At 46.7% G+C, this 19,210-nt stretch overlaps 1 protein-coding gene across 1 annotated transcript; it reads right to left on the bottom strand.

The window, feature by feature from the left end:
• Positions 1-772: 772 nt before the first annotated feature.
• Positions 773-4,815, bottom strand: LOC135561028 (uncharacterized). The gene is made up of 2 exons (XM_065002285.1): positions 4,378-4,815; positions 773-1,696 (listed from the first exon to the last, which is right to left on the bottom strand). Exons 1-2 carry the CDS (start codon positions 4,708-4,710, stop codon positions 959-961), a joined length of 1,071 nt encoding a protein of 356 aa, XP_064858357.1. The 5' UTR covers positions 4,711-4,815; the 3' UTR covers positions 773-958.
• Between the last annotated feature and the right edge of the window lie 14,395 nt (positions 4,816-19,210).

The following is a 19,210-nucleotide window of genomic DNA, read 5'->3' as shown; positions in this document are numbered from 1 at the left end:
ATCTAACAATAGAGCTTTACGTATATCAAAAAGGCTTGATATACCTCTACTGGTATGCCAACAAGCCCTGTGGTTTTTCCAGACTGAAAGGATTTAATAGCCTCAAAATATTCTTCCTCTGTAATTTGGCCTTTGCACTGATCTTTGTGTACATTTGTTAATTTTCCATTTGTTATATTATTTGGAAATAATTCCTTACCGAGACGGAAAAGAGAACATCTGCCTAAAATATTCAGCTTCCTTTTTAAAAATATCATTCGGAGAATCATAGATGTCTTCAGTAATGAGTTTCTGCTAGTTATTTTTGTTAGCCTTCCTGTATTGGAGATTCAATTTTTCTCCATATTCCATCCAGTTTGCTTTATGTTTGTAATAGATTACATTAGATCGATCATTCTTGAATAAGTTCAAGTGCTTTTTGTTTCTCCTCTAACTTATTTTGTATCTCTGTCGTATCGTTTTTATTGCTATCTACCTGTACTATTAGTTCATGTATTTCCCTTGTAAGTCTTGTCTCTTTAGCCAGAAACTGCTTTTTAACACTCCTACCACTCCTACCAACACTTAACACTCCTACCATAATGATTTGATCATTTGTTGCCTGTAAGTTCAATAAATTGGTAGAAATATTTTTGAAGAAGTATGGATCTGTAATGCTGCGGGTGTCGTGGGTGTGGAGTCAGACGCAGGAGACAGAGAGTGCAATGCTGTGCGTCTTTAATTGCACCAACGCACCACAGGGTACTCACAATAGTAACGACCCCAAACACAGGGAATGAAAAATGTACAACGGAAAAGTCACGACCAGGCACTAACACGTACCTCTACAACAGAGCCGAAGGTTACACTGAAATAATCCCGCACAACAACCAGGCGGGCCGGCTGTCTAATAAAGACAAACTAATCATACCTAAACAGGTGCTACCAATAAACATACAAGGAGGGGGAGGAAAGACAATCAGTGGCAGCTAATAGGCCGGTGATGACGACCGCCGAGCGCCACTCGTGACAGTACCCCCCCCTGACGCGCGGCTCCCGCTGCGCGCCGACACCGGCCTCGAGGTCGCCCCGGAGGACGAGGTGCAGGGCGATCCGGATGGAGGCGATGGAAATCCCTCAACATGGATGGATCCAAGATGTCCCCCACCGGTACCCAGCACCTCTCCTCCGGGCCGTACCCCTCCCAGTCCACGAGGTACTGCAGGCCCCTCACCCGGCGTCTTGAGTCCAGAATGGCCCGGATCGTGTACGCCGGGGACCCCTCGATGTCCAGAGGGGGGGGAGGGACCTCCAGCACCTCACTGTCCTGCAGGGGACCAGCTACCACCGGCCTGAGGAGAGACACATGAAACGAGGGGTTAATACGATAATAGGAAGGGAGTTGTAATCGATAACACACCTCGTTTATCCTCCTCAGGACTTTAAAGGGCCCTACACACTGCGGACCCAGCTTCCGGCAGGGCAAGCGGAGAGGTAGGTTTCGGGTCGAGAGCCAGACCCTGTCCCCCGGTACAAACACGGGGGCCTCACTGCGGTGGCGGTCAGCACTCCTCTTCTGCCGTCCACTCGCTTGTTGTAGAGATTCCTGGACGGCCCTCCAGGTCTCCTTGGAGCGCTGTACCCATTCCTCCACCGCAGGAGCCTCGGTCTGGCTCGGATGCCATGGTGCCAGGACCGGCTGGTACCCCAACACACACTGAAAAGGGGACACGTTAGTAGAGGAGTGGCGTAGTGAGTTCTGAGCCATTTCAGCCCAGGGAATGTAGCGTGCCCACTCCCCTGGCCGATCCTGGCAATACGACCGCAGAAACCTACCCACCTCCTGGTTCACTCTCTCCACCTGCCCATTACTCTCGGGGTGATAACCGGAGGTCAGGCTGACAGAGACCCCCAAGCGTTCCATGAACGCTCTCCATACCCGAGACGTGAATTGGGGGCCCCGATCAGAAACGATGTCCTCCGGCACCCCGTAGTGCCGAAAGACATGGGTGAATAACGCCTCCGCAGTCTGTAGGGCTGTAGGGATACCGGGCAACGGGAGGAGACGGCAGGACTTAGAGAACCGATCCACAATCACAAGAACCGTGGTGTTCCCCTGAGACGGCGGAAGATCGGTCAGGAAATCTATGGACAGATGTGACCATGGCCGCTGTGGAACGGGGAGGGGTTGTAACTTCCCTCTAGGAAGGTGCCTAGGAGCCTTACTCTGAGCGCACACTGAACAGGAGGAGACATAACCCTTAACGTCCTTAGCCAAAGTAGGCCACCAATACCTCCCCTGAAGGCTCCCCACTGTCCTCGTCACCCCAGGGTGACCCGAGGAGGGTAGGACATGAGCCCACCGAATCAGCTTGTCCCGAACACCAAGCGGCACGTACCTTCGCCCCGCTGGACACTGAGGAGGAGCGGGTTCAGCCCGTAACGCCCGCTCGATATCCGAGTCCACCTCCCATACCACTGGTGCTACCAGCTTAGAGGCGGGAAGGATGGGAGCAGGTTCGGTGGACCCATCCTCCGTGTCGTAAAGGCGGGACAGTGCGTCAGCCTTTACGTTCTGGGAGCCCGGTCTATAAGACAAAGTAAACCGGAACCGGGTGAAGAATATGGCCCACCTTGCCTGACGTGGGTTAAGTCTCCTAGCTGCCCGAATATACTCCAGGTTCTGGTGGTCGGTCCAGATGAGAAAAGGGTGCTTAGCCCCCTCAAGCCAGTGTCTCCACACCTTCAGAGCTCTAACCACCACTAGCAACTCCCGGTCCCCCACATCATAGTTACGCTCCGCTGGGCTGAGCTTCCTTGAGAAGAAAGCGCAGGGGCGGAGTTTTGGTGGCGTACCCGAGCGCTGCGATAGCACGGCACCCACCCCAGCCTCGGACGCGTCCACCTCCACTATGAATGCTAGAGAGGGGTCCGGATGCGCCAACACGGGCGCATCAGTGAACAGCGCCTTCAACTTGTTGAACGCTCCGTTCGCCTCTGCTGACCACTGCAACCGCACTGGGCCCCCCTTCAGCAGTGAGGTAATGGGAGCCGCTATCTGGCCAAAACCCCGGATAAACCTCCGGTAGTAGTTGGCAAAACCCAAAAACCGCTGCACCTCCTTTACCGTGGTTGGAGTCGGCCAATTACGCACGGCCCTAATGCGGTCGCCCTACATCACTACCCCCGAGGTGGAAATGCGATATCCCAGAAAAGAGACGGCTCGTTTAGAGAACACGCATTTCTCAGCCTTGACGTATAGGTCATGCTCCAGCAGTCTACCAAGCACCTTGCGCACCAGAGACACATGCGCGGTGTAAGTGGCCGAGTAGATCAGAATGTCATCGATATAAACAACCACTCCCTGCCCGCACAGGTCCCTGAGAATCTCGTCTACAAAGGATTGAAAAACGGCTGGAGCATTTTTTAACCCATACGGCATGACGAGGTACTCATAGTGGCCTGATGTGGTACTAAATGCGGTTTTCCACTCGTCTCCCTTCCGAATACGCACCAGACTATACGCGCTCCTGAGATCCAGTTTTGTGAAGAACTGCGCTCCGTGGAATGATTCCACCGCCGTAGCGATGAGAGGTAGAGGGTAACTATACCCCACTGTGATGGCGTTTAGACCTCTATAATCAATACACGGACGCAAACCTCCCTCCTTTTTCCTCACAAAAATGAAACTCGAGGAGACGGGTGAAATGGAGTGCCGAATGTACCCCTGTCCCAGCGACTCCGTGACATATGTCTCCATTGCCAACGTCTCCTCCTGGGACAGCGGGTACACGTGACTCTTGGGAAGCGCAGCGTCTACCTGGAGATCTATCGTACAATCCCTTCCCGGTCGATAAGGTGGTAATTTAGTCGCTTTCACTTTACTGAAAGCGATTGCCAAATCGGCATACTCGGGGGGAATGCACACCGTGGAACCCTGGTCTGGACTCTCCACCGACGTAGCACCGATGGAAACTCCCAAACACCTTCCAGAACACTCCTCTGACCACCCCTGGAGAACCCCTGTTTCCACGAAATTTTAGGATTGTGCCGGGCCAGCCAGGAGTCCCCAGCACCACTGGAAACGCAGGCGAATCAATAATAAAAAAACTGATACGCTCCCTATGATTCCCCTGCGTCACCATGTCCAGTGGGACCGTGGTCTCCCTGACCATCCCTGACCCTAATGGCCGGCTATCTAGGGAGTGCACGGGGAAAGGAGAATCTATCGGCACCAGCGGAACCCCTAACTTAAGGGCGAGTCCGCGATCCATAAAGTTCCCAGCTGCGCCTGAATCGACTAGCGCCCTATGCTGGGAAGAGGGAAAAAAGTGAAGAAAAAGGTTAAGACAAACATGTGGCCAACAGGGGTTCTGGGTGAGTTTGATGCAGACTCACCTGGGATGATCGAGAAGCGTTCCGCCTGCCATCTCTACTCCCAGACGGACCCCCCCAGCACCGATCAGACGTGTGTCCTCTCCGACCACAGTTGGTGCAGGGAAGGCCTCCTCCTCCGGTACCCCTCGGCGCAGCCCCTCCCAACTCCATCGGAATGGGAGCGGAGGGGCTGGGTGGTGGAACGCACAGGACCCTCTCTGAACGCCCGCGGGCAGCCAGCAGATTGTCCAGTCGAATGGACATGTCAATCAGCTGATCCAGTGACAGAGTGGTGTCCCGACACGCTAACTCCCGGCGGACGTCCTCTCGGAGACTACACCTGTAGTGGTCCATAAGGGCCCTGTCGTTCCACCCAGATCCGGCTGCCAAGGTCCGGAACTCCAGCGCGTAATCCTGGGCGCTCCTCCTCTCCTGCCTGAGATGAAAAAGTCGTTCTCCCACCGCTCAGCCGTCTAGAGGGTGATCAAACACGGCACGGAAGCGGAGGGAAAACTCTGGGTAGTGCTCCCGCTGAGTCTGGGCCATTCCAGACTGCGTTCGCCCACTCCAGAGCACGACCCGTGAGGCAGGAGATGAGGACACTCACCCTCTCCGCTCCTGAGGGAGTGGGTCTAACGGTGGCCAGGTATAGCTCCAGCTGAAGCAGAAACCCTGGCAACCCGACGCCGCTCCATCATAAGCCCTCGGTAGCGTCAGACGGACGGTGCTGGAGTCGAGTGATGGGGAGTCCGGAGCCGTGGGTGCCGAAGGTGGAGAGAGGAGACCACTCCTCTCCCATCGGTCCATTCTCTCCATTACTTGATCCATCGCGGATCCGATCCGATGGAGAACGGTGGTGTGGTGGAGAACCCGTTCCTCCATCGATGGGAGAGGGTTGGCTGCTGCTCCTGCTGACTCCATTCAATTTGATTTAGGTGCGGGATTCTGTAATGCTGCGGGTGTCGTGGGTGTGGAGTCAGACGCAGGAGACAGAGAGTGCAATGCTGTGCGTCTTTAATTGCACCAACGCACCACAGGGTACTCACAATAGTAACGACCCCAAACACAGGGAATGAAAAATGTACAACGGAAAAGTCACGACCAGGCACTAACACGTACCTCTACAACAGAGCCGAAGGTTACACTGAAATAATCCCGCACAACAACCAGGCGGGCCGGCTGTCTAATAAAGACAAACTAATCATACCTAAACAGGTGCTACCAATAAACATACAAGGAGGGGGAGGAAAGACAATCAGTGGCAGCTAATAGGCCGGTGATGACGACCGCCGAGCGCCACTCGTGACAGGATCATCCTGATTTGGACCAAATAGATTAATGAGCCAAGTATTTTTTTTGTCCATTTTCATATTTAAAAAGATCCACCGTCCTTGCAAATCATTCCTGACTTTTTGCACATTCAGATACTTAAAAAAATATATGTTTTTTTTATTGAATATTCAAAACATACAATATACTTGCGGTGAAGCCGCTCAACAACTACATCATACCAGTCATCCAACAGATTCCCATTCAGAGCGACACACAGAAGCATCCAGGGTCAATGCCCTGCTCAAGGGTATGTTGACCGATCTACCACCAGGCCAAAAAACATGAGCCCGATCCCTCCACAGTTCCCCAATAGCTGTGTGCATGTCTAGCACTATTACATGTATGTGTGTGTTCTTGTATGTGTAAAAAATGTTGTTAATTAAAATCATCACACCTTTTGAGTTCCTTTGTCCATGACAGAAAATTATTTCTCCACCCCATTCCTTTTTCCACCAACTTCATCTAAGAATTGAGTTTCCTGTAAACAGTGTATGTTTCCTTCCTTTTCTTTTAGCCATGTAAAGACTGATATATTTTATAATCTGCTAAACCGTTACAATTATAACTGGCTATACTTATGTCTTATTTCACCCCTTACCATAACTAGATACTTTTCTCTGTCTAAATTGACCATAATTAGTGCTTGTAAAGTTACTGTCACAAGAGGTATTATGACGGTGAAAATTAGAGCTTTCAAATGTCATATTTAGAATTCAAGAAATATGTTCTAGCAATATTTGTTTTATTCCCTTGCCTGTTTGCCTGTGAGCCAATGCCACAGATGTTAGAAAATTGAGACAAGATGTTGTGTGTAGTAAATCTGAGTAGGTTGATGTGTATGATATTGGATGTGATTTAGTGAAAGTGTCTACGATGTCTGTATAAGAGTAAGACTATAGTGTGTGCTGTCCAAATAAATCATTTGCATGGTTGAGTGTCTATGTATGTGTGTAACTTGTAGTGCATATATCCTTAATATTCATGATGATCATTGTAATCCATATCGTATCACCGTCAATGTTGCATCATAATTACATAATTGAAAAACACATCCCAGCATTTCCATAGCAACTGACGTTTCACATGATTATGAAAGAGGCCTTGCATTACCCTAGAGTTAGCAAGTTTGGTAAGCTACTAATGGCCATCAGCAGCATCAGAGCTTGGAGAAGACTAATTACTGTGACTAAACAGTCATTTGACTGCCTTCATGACTTGTGACCGCCGGTGTGGAAATAACACAGCACTAGTCACAGACACCTGATGTGTTGTGCACTGAAGTCCACAATCTAAGGGAAAAGATGTAAATCTGGGAAAAGATGAGAAGGAGAGTGCAAAGAGGCAAATTATACAAAGCACAAAATGATCATGCTGTTTGTATGTGGCTGCTATGAAAGTGATCTGAATTTGCTTATGATCGGGGGTGTATTCATTCCGCGGATTCTCTTGAAAAACATTTCTTAAAACGGAAGCAAACAGAACGGGGATAAACATACCTGAATTTGTCCAATATAAACTCTCGTTTGCAACTGTTGGACTAATGAGTGCTACACTGATCAAATATATTAACACATGAAACAATTTCAAAAGATTTTTCTGAGTTACAATTCATATAAAGAAATCAGTCAATAGAAATAAATTCATTAGGCCCTAATATATGGATTTCACATGACTGGGTATACAGATATGCATCTGTCAGTCACAGATACCTAGGGTCGTGGATCAGAAAACCAGTTGTTGTGACCACCCTTTGCCTCACGCAGCCCAACATCTCCTTTGCATAGAGTTGATCAGGCTGTTGCTTGTGGCCTGTAGAATGTTGTCCCACTCCTCTTCAATGGCTGTGTGAAGTTGCTATATATTGAGGGGGGGGGGGGGGGGACACTGTCGTACAAGTCGATCCAGAGCATCCAAAACATGCTCAATCAGTGACTGGGACATTTTCAACTTCCAGGAATTGTGTGCAGATCCTTGCGACATGGGGCTGTGCATTATTATGCTGAACCATGAGGTGATGGAGGCAGATGAATGGCACAACAATGGGCCTTAGGATCTCGTCACAGTATGTATCTGTGCATTCAAATTGCCATCGACAAAATGCAATTGTGTTAATTGTCCATAGCTTATGCCTGCCCCTACAATAACCGCCACCATGGGACACTCTTTTCACAATGTTGACATCAGCGGACCACTTGCCCCACACGATGCCATTCTACCGGTACATTTGAAACATTGATTCATCCTTAAAGAGAACAATTCTCCAGCTTGCCAGCGGCCATCAAAGGTGAGCAATTGCCCACTGAAGTCGGTTACAACGCCAAACTGCAGTCAGGTCAAGACCTTGATGAGGACGACGAGCATGCAGATGCTTCCCCGAGACGGTTTCGGACAGTTTGTGCAGAAATTCTTCAGTTGAGCAAACCCACAGTTTCATCAGCTGTCCGGGTGGCTGGTGTCAGATGATCGTACAGGTGAAGAAGCCAAATGCGGAGGTACTGGGCTGGCATGGTTACACGTGGTCTGCGGTTGTGAGGCCGGTTGGACGTACTGCCAAATAAACTAAAACAACGTTGGAGGCGGCTAATGGTAGAGAAATTAACATTACATTCTCTGGCAAAAGCTCTGGTGGACATTCCTGCAGTCAGCATGCCAATTGCACACTCCCTCTCAACTTGAGACATGTAAATATATTATTTTAAATGTATAGTTTTTTAAATGTATTTCTTTATATATTATTTTCCCCTAACCCTACTACCCCTCCCCTAATCGGAGTAAACTAATGGACAACAATACTTTGGCTTCCACTTCCAGCTAATACAGTGCATTCGGAAAGTATTCAGACCCCTGGACTTTTTCAAAATTTTGTTACGTTACAGCCTCATTCTAAAATGGATAAAATTATTTTAATCAATACCCCATAATGACAAAGCGAAAACAGGTTAACATTTTTTTTGCAAATGTATATTATTTTTTTAAACAGAAATATCTTATTTACATAAGTATTGATAGCCTTTGCTATGAGACTTGAAATTGAGCTCCAGTGCATCCTGTTTCCATTGATCATCCTTGAGATGTTTCTACAACTTGATTGGCGTCCACCTGTGGTGAATTCAATTGATTGGACATGATTTGGAAAGGCACACGCCTGTCTATATAAGATCCCACAGTTGACATTGCATGTCAGAGCAAAAACCAAGCCATGGAGGTCAAAGGAATTGTGCGTAGAGCTCCGAGATAGGAATGTGTCGAGGCACAGATCTGTGGAAGGGTACCAAAACATGTCTGCAGCATTGAAGGTCCCCAAGAACAGTGGCCTCCATCATTCCCGAATGGAAGAAGATTGGAACCACCAAGACTCTACCTAGTTCTGGTCGCATGGCCAAACTGAGCAATCGTGGGAGAAGGGCCTACAACTTGATCAGGGAGGTGACCAATAACCCAATGGTCCCTCAGACAGAGCTCCAGAGTTCCTCTGTGGACATTGGATAACCTTCCAGGAGGACAAACATCTCTGCAGCATTCCACCAATCAGGCCTTTATGGTAGAGTGCCAGACAGAAGCCACTCCTTAGTAAAAGGCACATTACACCTGCTTGGAGCACCTAAAGACTCTCAGACCATAAGAAACAAGATTCTCTGGTCTGATGAAACCAAGATTGAATTCTTTGGCCTGAATGCAAAGACTCACGCATGGAGGAAACCTGGCACCATCCCTACGGTGAAGCATGGTGGTGGCAGCATTATGTTGTGGGGATGTTTTTCAGCAGGAGGTACAGGGAAAGATGAATGGAGCAAGGTACAGAGAGATCCTTGATGAAAACCTACTCCAGAGCACTCAGGAATTCAGACTGGGGCAAAGGTTCACCTTCCAACAGGACAATGACCAAGACAGCCAAGACAACGCAAGAGTGTCTTCGGGACAAGTCTCTGAATGTCCTTGACCTGAAAATATCTGTGCATTTAACGCTCCCCATCCAACCTGACAGAGCCTGAGAGGATCTGCGGAGAAGAATGGGAGAAACTCCCCAAATACAGTTGTGCCAAGTTTGTAGCATCACGCCCAAGAAGACTCAATGCTGTAATCGCTGCCAAAAGTGCTTCAACAAAGTACTGAGTAAAGAGTCTTATGTAAATGTGATATTTCAGATTTGTATAAATTTGCCAAAACCCTGCTATGTCATTCTGGGGTATTGTGTGTAGATTGATTAATTAAATATTTTTTCCCCCCTAATTTTAGAATAACGCTGTAACGTAACAAAATGTGGAAAAAGTGAAGGGGTCTGAATACTTTCCGAATGCACTGTAAGTATTGGCCAGTACGCATATGCAGCTGTCGTTGACTTATTCCACATTTTGTTGTGTTACAGCCTTCAGAAAATACCCATAATATACACTGAGTGAACAAAACATTAGGAACACCTTCGTAATATTGATTTGCACACACTTTTGCCCTCAGAACAGCCTCAATTTGTCTGGGCATGGACTCTACAAGGTGTCGAAAGCGTTCCACAGGGATGCTGGACCATGACTCCAATACTTCCCACAGTTGTGTAAAGTTGGCTGGATGTTCTCTGGGTGGTGGACCATTCTTAATACACACGGGAAAATGTTGAGCCTGAGAAACCCAGCAGCGTTAGCAACCAGGAAATTAGGGATTTCCACTAGATAACACAGCCACAAAGTCAAATCAAATCATCAAATCAAATTTTATTTGTCACATACACATGGTTTGCAGATGTTAATGCGAGTGTAGCGAAATGCTTGTGCTTCTAGTTCCGACAATGCAGTAATAACCAACAAGTAATCTAGCTAACAATTCCAAAACTACTACCTTATAGACACAAGTGTAAGGGGATAAGAATATGTACATAAAGATATATGAGTGAGTGATGGTACAGAGCGGCATAGGCAAGATACAGTAGATGGTATTGAGTGCAGTATATACATATGAGATGAGTATGTAAACAAAGTGGCATAGTTAAAGTGGTTAGTGATACATGTATTACATAAAGATGCAGTAGATGATATAGAGTACAGTATATACATATACATATGAGATGAATAATGTATGTAAACATATTAGGTAGCATTTTTTAAAGTGGCTAGTGATATTTTACATAATTTCCCATCAATTCCCATTATGAAAGTGGCTGGAGTTGAGTCAGTGTGTTGGCAGCAGCCACTCAATGTTAGTGGTGGCTGTTTAACAGTCTGATGGCCTTGAAATAGAAGCTGTTTTTCAGTCTCTCGGTCCCAGCTTTGATGCACCTGTACTGACCTCGCCTTCTGGATGATAGCGGGGTGAACAGGCAGTGGCTCGGGTGGTTGTTGTCCTTGATGATCTTTATGGCCTTCCTGTGACATCGGGTGGTGTAGGTGTCCTGGAGGGCAGGTAGTTTGCCCCCGGTGATGCGTTGTGCAGACCTCACTACCCTCTGGAGAGCCTTACGGTTGTGAGCGGAGCAGTTGCCGTACCAGGCGGTGATACAGCCCGACAGGATGCTCTCGATTGTGCATCTGTAGAAGTTTGTGAGTGCTTTTGGTGACAAGCCAAATTTCTTCAGCCTCCTGAGGTTGAAGAGGCGCTGCTGAGCCTTCTTCACGAGGCTGTCTGTGTGGGTGGACCAATTCAGTTTGTCTGTGATGTGTACCCCGAGGAACTTAAAACTTACTACCCTCTCCACTACTGTTCCATCAATGTGGATAGGGGGGTGTTCCCTCTGCTGTTTCCTGAAGTCCACAATCATCTCCTTAGTTTTGTTGACGTTGAGTGTGAGGTTATTTTCCTGACACCACACTCCGAGGGCCCTCACCTCCTCCCTGTAGGCCGTCTTTGATGACAGGGAAATATGTACATTGTAGCTAAGAAAGTAATACTACATGTATGTTGTGTAGTATTCCAAGTGCCTCACCCTAATAATTTGGTCCCTTTTCCCCTCTTAATTTTGCCTACTGTTCTGACTTAGTGGTTCACATGTAGCCTATAACCTGTTTTAGAGAAATGTCATCATTGAATATTTTAAGAGCTTTTACTGTCTTCTTATATACCCCCTTTGTTTATCCTACGGTTCTGACTTGGGTTTACAAGGAGAAAACTGTAAGAACGGCCAATGTTCTGAATTCTGTCGATGTACATTTCAAAAGTGTTGAACAAATAGTCAATATAACTATGTCCTAGCTCGCTCATTAATGTCTTAAATCAAAATTACGGATTGCCTCTTATCCGCTCATCGTCCCCTTTTGAGATGTACAAACTATGGCATTTGTCAGTCGAAACCACATTTGTTTTTAAGCAAGTCAGCCATGTTTTTTTTTTAAAGCAGTAAATGAGGTTGAATGAACTATTTTTTGCTTCCAGACAAGGCTCCACTGATAGCCAGGTGTAGCTGTGTTGGGACAGCTTTATGTAGGCCCAAACAGTTTGTCGGCACCGTTTGTCACCGTTATAGTGCAATTAATGTCTTGTTTAGTGGTCTGGCTTTGCTGGCATGCATATATATATATATTTTTTAAATTGTTTGCTGTAAATACTAAATACTAATTCTCCATTAGCTAGTGTGCTTCAGTAGGACACAATGGAAAGAGTCACTGTGCTACGAGTGTTGCACGGTATACCGAAACTTCTGTACTTTTCCTATACTAAAACATGAAAAACGTTTCGGTACTAGAATTGTTGTTACTAGAATGTGCCTTTAAAAATATATATATATTCTCCCCAATTGGTAGTAGTTACAGTCTTGTCTCATTATAACCTGCCCAGGGACTGCGGTTGAAAATTAGCCGGCTGGCTAAAATCGGCACTTTTACTGAAACGTTGATTAATGTGCACTGTCCCTGTAAAAATAAAATGAACTAAACTAAAACTAAATTGCTGCAACTCCCGTACAGACTCCGGAGAGGTGAAGGTCAAGAGCCATGCATCCTCTGAAACACAACCCAACCAAGCCACACTGCTTCTTGACACAATGCCCATCCAACCCGGAAGCCAGCCGCACCAATGTGTCCAAGGAAACGCTGTACACCTGGCGACCTGGTCAGCGTGCACTGCGCCCAGCCCGCGCTAGTGCGCGATGAGACGGATATCCCGCCGGCCAAACCCTCCCTGACGACGCTGGGCCAATTTTGCGTTGCCCCATGGACCTCCCAGTCGCAGCCGGCTGCAACAGAGCCTGGGCTCGAACCCAGAATCTCTAGTGGCACAGCTAGCACTTATCCTGCACCGGGAGTCTGGGCTGTATCATGTTAGCTCCCCACTCATGCCTCCCAGAAGTTAACACACTTGAATAATGCGACATGGCATGTAGAAATGTTGAAACTGTTATTTACTGTTCACAGAACAATGTCCATACAGGCAAGAACACTTTACAACGCAAAATGATACTGGTAGCTTCCAGCTTTGTAGGTAAACTTTGATCAGTCCCAAATGAAAGGGAAACTGATTGTCATCTGTAGCCCCATGAAATCAACCAAAACAAGCTCAATAACGCAATGCATGCATACACTCCTATTGAATATGCATTGACCAGTATATTGTGAATAGGCCTAGGCTACATCTTGATTTACCCAGTTTATCAAGAGATTTACCATTCAAATAAATGACTACTATCAGGAATCAAGGTAAGACCCAGATGCAGTCTCGTCGAATTGACAATGGTTTAATATTCCAACAGGGGCAAGGCAGGCAGGGGTCAGTAAACCAGAGGTGGGGCAACAGTACCGGAAGCTCTGGTCAATGACGCTCCTAACAGGAATGTTCTCCATAGCCCACCAGAGTACTCGCTCCTACCGGTGAGCCTGGTTTTTTAAAGGACAAGGGGACACAAAATGACGAAGAATCCTGCAATACAGACAACTCTTCATGTCAATCCTGTATTGCCGTTCCGCTGGCGATACCCCAGCTCTGCCTAGTGGCATAGGCTCATGAAGAGGAGGTGACTCTGCCATCTTTAGCAGCCCTCGGGGCAGTTCGGGAAGCTTCAGGTTCTCTCGGCAACGAGGCCATCGGGAGCTTCCGGGATGACTTGGAGGCAAGGTGGGATCCCTGGAAATTCAATTTCCTCTCCATTCGTCGTTCCCATAATCGCTCATCGATACAGATGGTCAAGCGATGAAGGAATTGAGCTCCGTAGGTAACGCCCCGGGCTGCAAGCTTGTCCTTGACACCCTCTGAGACGCCGTGCAGGAATATATGGGACAGTGCCATTTGATTTCAAGCACTCTCCGCTGCCAAAGTATGGAAATCCACAGCATAATCAGCTACACTGCGGGAGTCCTCTCGCCCGGAGAATGGGGCATCAAAAACCTCTCTCACTTCTCCCACGAACCACTCCAGACTGGTTGTTGTTCCCACACTGCAGCAGCCCAGGTGAAAGCCCTCCCGGACATCAGCGTGATGAGGTAGGCTATCTTGGCATGATCCGAGGGGAAGGAGGGCGGCTGAAGCTCGAAGACGAGGGCACACTGAGCTGGCACCGGATCTGCTGGGTCAGTCATGGCCAGTTCGTACTATCAGGAATCAAGGTAAGACCCAGATACAGACACGTCGAATTGACAATGGTTTAATATTCCAACAGGGGCAGGCGATAGACAGGTCAAGGCAGGCAGGGGTCAGTAAACCTGAGGTGGGGCAACAGTACCGGACGACAGGCAGGCTCAGGGTCAGGGTAGGCAGAGGTCAACAATCCAGAGGTGGGGAAAAGGTAGGCAAGGGTCAAAACCAGGAGGGCAAGAAAAAAAAGAGACTGGGAATAGCAGGAGCTGATAACAAAAAACGCTGGTTGACTTGACAAACAAGACGAACTGGCAAAGGACAAACAGTGAACACAGGTATAAATACACAGGGGATAATGGGGAAGATGGGCGACACCTAGAGGGGGGTGGAGACAATCACAAGGACAGGTGAAACAGATCAGGGTGTGACAGACTGCCATTATGTTATGCAGTTAGATTGTTTTTACCGAAGTCAAATTGATTGTATGATTGATTCACTAATGCATACATGACTGTCTAATGAAAGTCTAATGTAATGATATTGAACTCAAAAGATGCCCAACGATTGAAAAGAGCAGTAACTGAATTTGGGTCTGGATCAGTGCCATTCGGTGACTTGGACTAATATGCCTTCTTGTCAAATACTAGGATATTTACCATCTACTATTCTTTCTAACCAGGACTAAAGAAAAAGAAATGTGAATCTTGCATTTCTTGCAATTGGATTAAATGGTAGTTAAAATTACTAAATGGTGAGCCTATCATCTAATGTAAGATAGGGGGCATTACAAGTTATCAGTTTAGAGTTAAGTACATAAGAGTTAAAAAATATATACAACTTACATCTGAAAAATGTGGCAGGGTGATTCAAATAACACGTTTAGAAATTGTGTCAATATAGACCAGTGGCTCTGTCGTGTTTGATCAGGCCAACAGGTAGGCTCGTCATTGTTTTCAGTGTTAGACCAGGATCTGGGCACACCATAAAAAAACAGACGGGCCAATAAATCAAGCCCTCACTCAGGGGAGATAGTTCTGATTGGACAGGGGTAAAATGCTTCCATAACACTTGCTTTCACCATCCAACCTCTGAATTTATGATTTTTCCCAGTTGTCTATCGCTAAGACATCCACACTTTCCCCCCATGGAAATATGCAGAGAACAAACTTGAAGCCCAAATGTATAAACAATAGTGATAAAGATGTTTGGTGTAAAACATCCTTTAGACGACTCCTGAGATTCTCAGGTAGTAGGCTATATTGCCCCTTACTGGTGAGTAATTAAGTAAGGTAAGTAAAATCACACTTTATTTGTCACACCATGGTGTAGACCATAGTGTGAAATGCTTACTTTCAAGCCCTTAACCAACAGAGCAGTTCAAGAAGAGTTAATCAAATATTTACCAAATAAACTAAAGTAAAAAATCAAAAAAATGTAAAAAGTAACACAATACGTAACAATAACGAGGCTATATACAGGGGGTACCGGTACCGAGTCAGTGTGCGGGGGTACAGGTTAGTTTAGGTCATTTGCACCTGTAGGTAGGGGTGAAGTGACTATGCATAGATAACAGACAGTGAGTAGCAGCAGGGTACAAAGCAAATGGAGGGGGGTTGTCAATGTAAATAGTCCGGTGACCATTTGATTAATTGTTCAGCAGTCTTATGGCTTGGGGGATAGAAGCTGTTAAGGAGCCTTTTGGTCCTAGACTTGGCACTCCGGTACCACTTGCCGTGCGGTAGCAGAGAAAACAGTCTATGACTTGGGTGACGAGTCTGACAATTTTATGGGCTTTCCTCTGAAACTGCCTATTATATAGGTCCTGGATGTTAGGAAGCTTGGCCCCAGTGATGTACTGGGCTGTACGCCTGTAGCGCCTTACGGTCAGATGTCGGGCAGTTGCCATACCAGGCGGTAATGCAACCATGCTCTTGAATGTGCAGCTGTAAAACCTTTTGAGGATCTGGGGACATATGCCAAATCTTTTCAGTCTCCTGAGGAGGAAAAGGTTTTGTCGTGCCCTCTTCATGACTGTCTTGGTGTGTTTGGACCATGATAGTTCGTTGGTGATGTGGACACCAAGGAACTTGAAACTCTCAACCCGCTCCAATACAGCCCAGTCGATGTTAATGAGGGCCTGTTCGGCCCGCCTTTTCCTGTAGTCCACAATCAGATCCTTTGTCTTGCTCACATTGAGGGAGAGGTTGTTGTCTTGGCACCACACTGCCAGTTCTCTGACCTCCTCCCTATAGGCTGTCTTATCGTTGTCTGTGATCAGGCCTACCACTGTTGCGTCGTCAGCAAACTTAATGATGGTTTTGGAGTCGTGTTTGGCCACGCAGTCGTGGGTGAACAGGGTGTACAGGAGGGGACTAAGTACACACCCCTGAGGGGCCCCAGTCTTGAGGATCAGCGGGGCACACGTGTTGTTGCCTACCCTTCCCACACAGTATTCTCACATAGGTGTTCCTTTTGTCCAGGTGGGAAAGGGCAGTGTGGAGTGCGATTGAGATTGCATCATCTGTGGATCTGTTGGGGCAGTATGCGAATTGGAGTGAGTCCAGAGTTTCCGGGAGGATGCTGTTGATGTGAGCCATGACCAGCCTTTCAAAGCACTTCATGGCTACCGACATGAGTGCCACGGGGTGGTATTCATTTAGGCAGGTTACCTTCGCTTCCTTGGGCACAGGGACTATGGTGGTCTGCTTGAAACATGTAGGTATTACAGACTCAGTCAGAGAGAGGTTGAAAGTGTCAGTGAAGACACTTGTCAGTTGGTCCGTGCATGCTTTGAGTACACGTCCTGGTAATCTATCTGGCCCTTCGGCTTTGTGAACGTTGACCTGTTTAAAGGCCTTGCTCACATCAGCTACCGAGAGAGAGCATTACCACACAGTCATCCAGAACAGCTCTCCGTGACCATATTTTTTATTTATTTAACTAGGCAAGAATTTAATTTAACTAGGCAAATTCTAAATAAGAACTTGTTCTTAACTATGACGGCCTAGGAACAGTGCCCCTGAACTGCCTTGTTCAGGGGCAGAACAACAGATTTTTACCTTGTCAGCTCGGGGATTTGATCTAGCAACCTTTCGGTTACTGGCCCAACGCTCTAACCACTAGGCTACCTGCCACCCCATACAAGAAGATGTGTCTGAATGTAGCCTGCCTGAGTCAAACCCTTTCATATGCCATAAGAAATTTATATATCTTTGTGTGCCGTGTGTGAACTCGATCTAAATCACTCACACCTCTCCATGACTTCACCCTGCCAGGGGGAAACCGACAAAAACACACAAACACATTGAACCTGATGGACACACGCAGTTCGTCTGTGCTCAGTGACCTTGGTGGGCACCCGGAAGAGGAAGGGAGGGGACACACAGCTGACAGTCTGACAGCTGGGTGAAACTATTGCCACAGTGTCTCATCCAGCATACACATGCCACATATTACTTCTCATTATGGGCTGGGCGAAATAATACATCGCTAACATGGAATGACTGGACAAGATTCTGAGTGGATCGAAATGTGTACGTATAAGTGAGATTTTCTTTAACCCTTTATTCCAAAACAATCTAGGCTACTCATATTAAATCATGGCTTGGCTTCTACTCTGTCAGACATACCACTTCCACACATTCCTATCACAATGTATGATGGTGCGCTCTTCATGGTTGTATTGACCGTCTTCGGCAGCAGCTCTATGTCTACTGTCTGAGTAACTGAGGCTAGTGCCTCTCCGGTTCTAACCATCTGCAGGACAACAAGGTATCAATTCACAACCCGGGCAAGTCTGATAGGAGGATGGGAAAAAACAGTGGCAGCAACATGCTCTGGTCTATGTCACTTCTCATCGCGACCAATGAGAGCCCACCTTGGTATCAATTCACAATAAAAAAAGGGACTACAGGATGTTAAGCACATGGCTGCCACCTGCAGCAAGGTCTGTAAATTATAGAGCGAACTGACACATTTTATTGTCAGCTATAAAAAGGGTGTCATCAAAGGACTTGAACAGTGTGTGAACTCATAGGGGCAAATTAATTGTACTCTAGACAGAGAGGCCTTTGTGTAAATGAGGTGTGTGCAGTTGAACTATGATCAAAACCTTCAGAGTAAATTCTGTTTGAAGGGAATGAAATACACAAGTACTTCCTTGAGAGTGAATGAGGGGCAATAAATCAAATGTCCATCAGTATTTCCTCCATATCAGACCCATAACTTTGCAAATTAAAGCATTTTCATACTGCTGTGGATGGTAGTCTAATGCACGTATAGTACAAAAGTTTTCCACCAAAGGCAAAATCAGTCCTTGTTTTTGGAACATTAGTCATTTCAAAGAACCTGAAATTGGGTCACTGGTGATGACTCAAAGGCTAAACATTCCAAATGTAGTATTTCTGCACACAAAAAAAGGGACATGATATTCACAAAATGACAACATATTCAAATACCTATTCTAGTTTGTGACCCAACTGGCTACCTACAGTGGTGTGTATTCATAGTGGCCAAGGGTTTCCCCCCCCAAAAAATCCCAATTAAAAAACAAAATGATTTATCTTTCGTCTCTCTATATTTCATACATTTTCTTCAATTCGCAAGAAGCTGAATGTATCTCACAGGAGAAACAGAGCCCCCCTGTCTCTCTATGTGTGGGCCATCTACCTGATGCTGTCTGGTCCAAACAAGTATGACATTGTGGCCACCCATAGCATTGAAGGCAAGGGAAGCCAGCGAGCATCGGGGAAAGGGCCAATTCAAGCTAGCTTCCCTTGACACTTTATTTTTTTGTGCGCCAGGACCATTCTCAGTTGAGCTCGCTCAGTTTAGCTCAATGCTGATTGGCAAATTTTGTATACAAGGATTTGACATCACTCCTATCAAATCCCATAGAGAGCATACATAACTGACAGAAAAACTTGAATTGTTGCATCTCGTTGTCCTCTGGTGGATAGTTACCCAGCTAGCTAAAATGGGCCCCTTCCTAAATTAGCCATGGAGGGAGAGGTTTTACTTAATTGTACATACT

The sequence above is a fragment of the Oncorhynchus nerka genome, linkage group LG1 (assembly GCF_034236695.1).
Source record: "Oncorhynchus nerka isolate Pitt River linkage group LG1, Oner_Uvic_2.0, whole genome shotgun sequence".
NCBI classification, from domain to species: Eukaryota; Metazoa; Chordata; class Actinopteri; order Salmoniformes; family Salmonidae; genus Oncorhynchus; species Oncorhynchus nerka.
This window is presented reverse-complemented; position numbering and strand designations above follow the sequence as displayed.

Bases quoted from the DNA above. Each gene is read 5' to 3' on its own strand.
- LOC135561028 (XM_065002285.1), bottom strand. From the start codon at position 4,710: ATGGACCACTACAGGTGTAGTCTCCGAGAGGACGTCCGCCGGGAGTTA. The intron at 1,697-4,377 runs GTGAGTCTGCAT...TCCCCTTTTCAG, and splicing joins ACGCTTCTCGATCATCCCAG to TGTGTGTTGGGGTACCAGCC.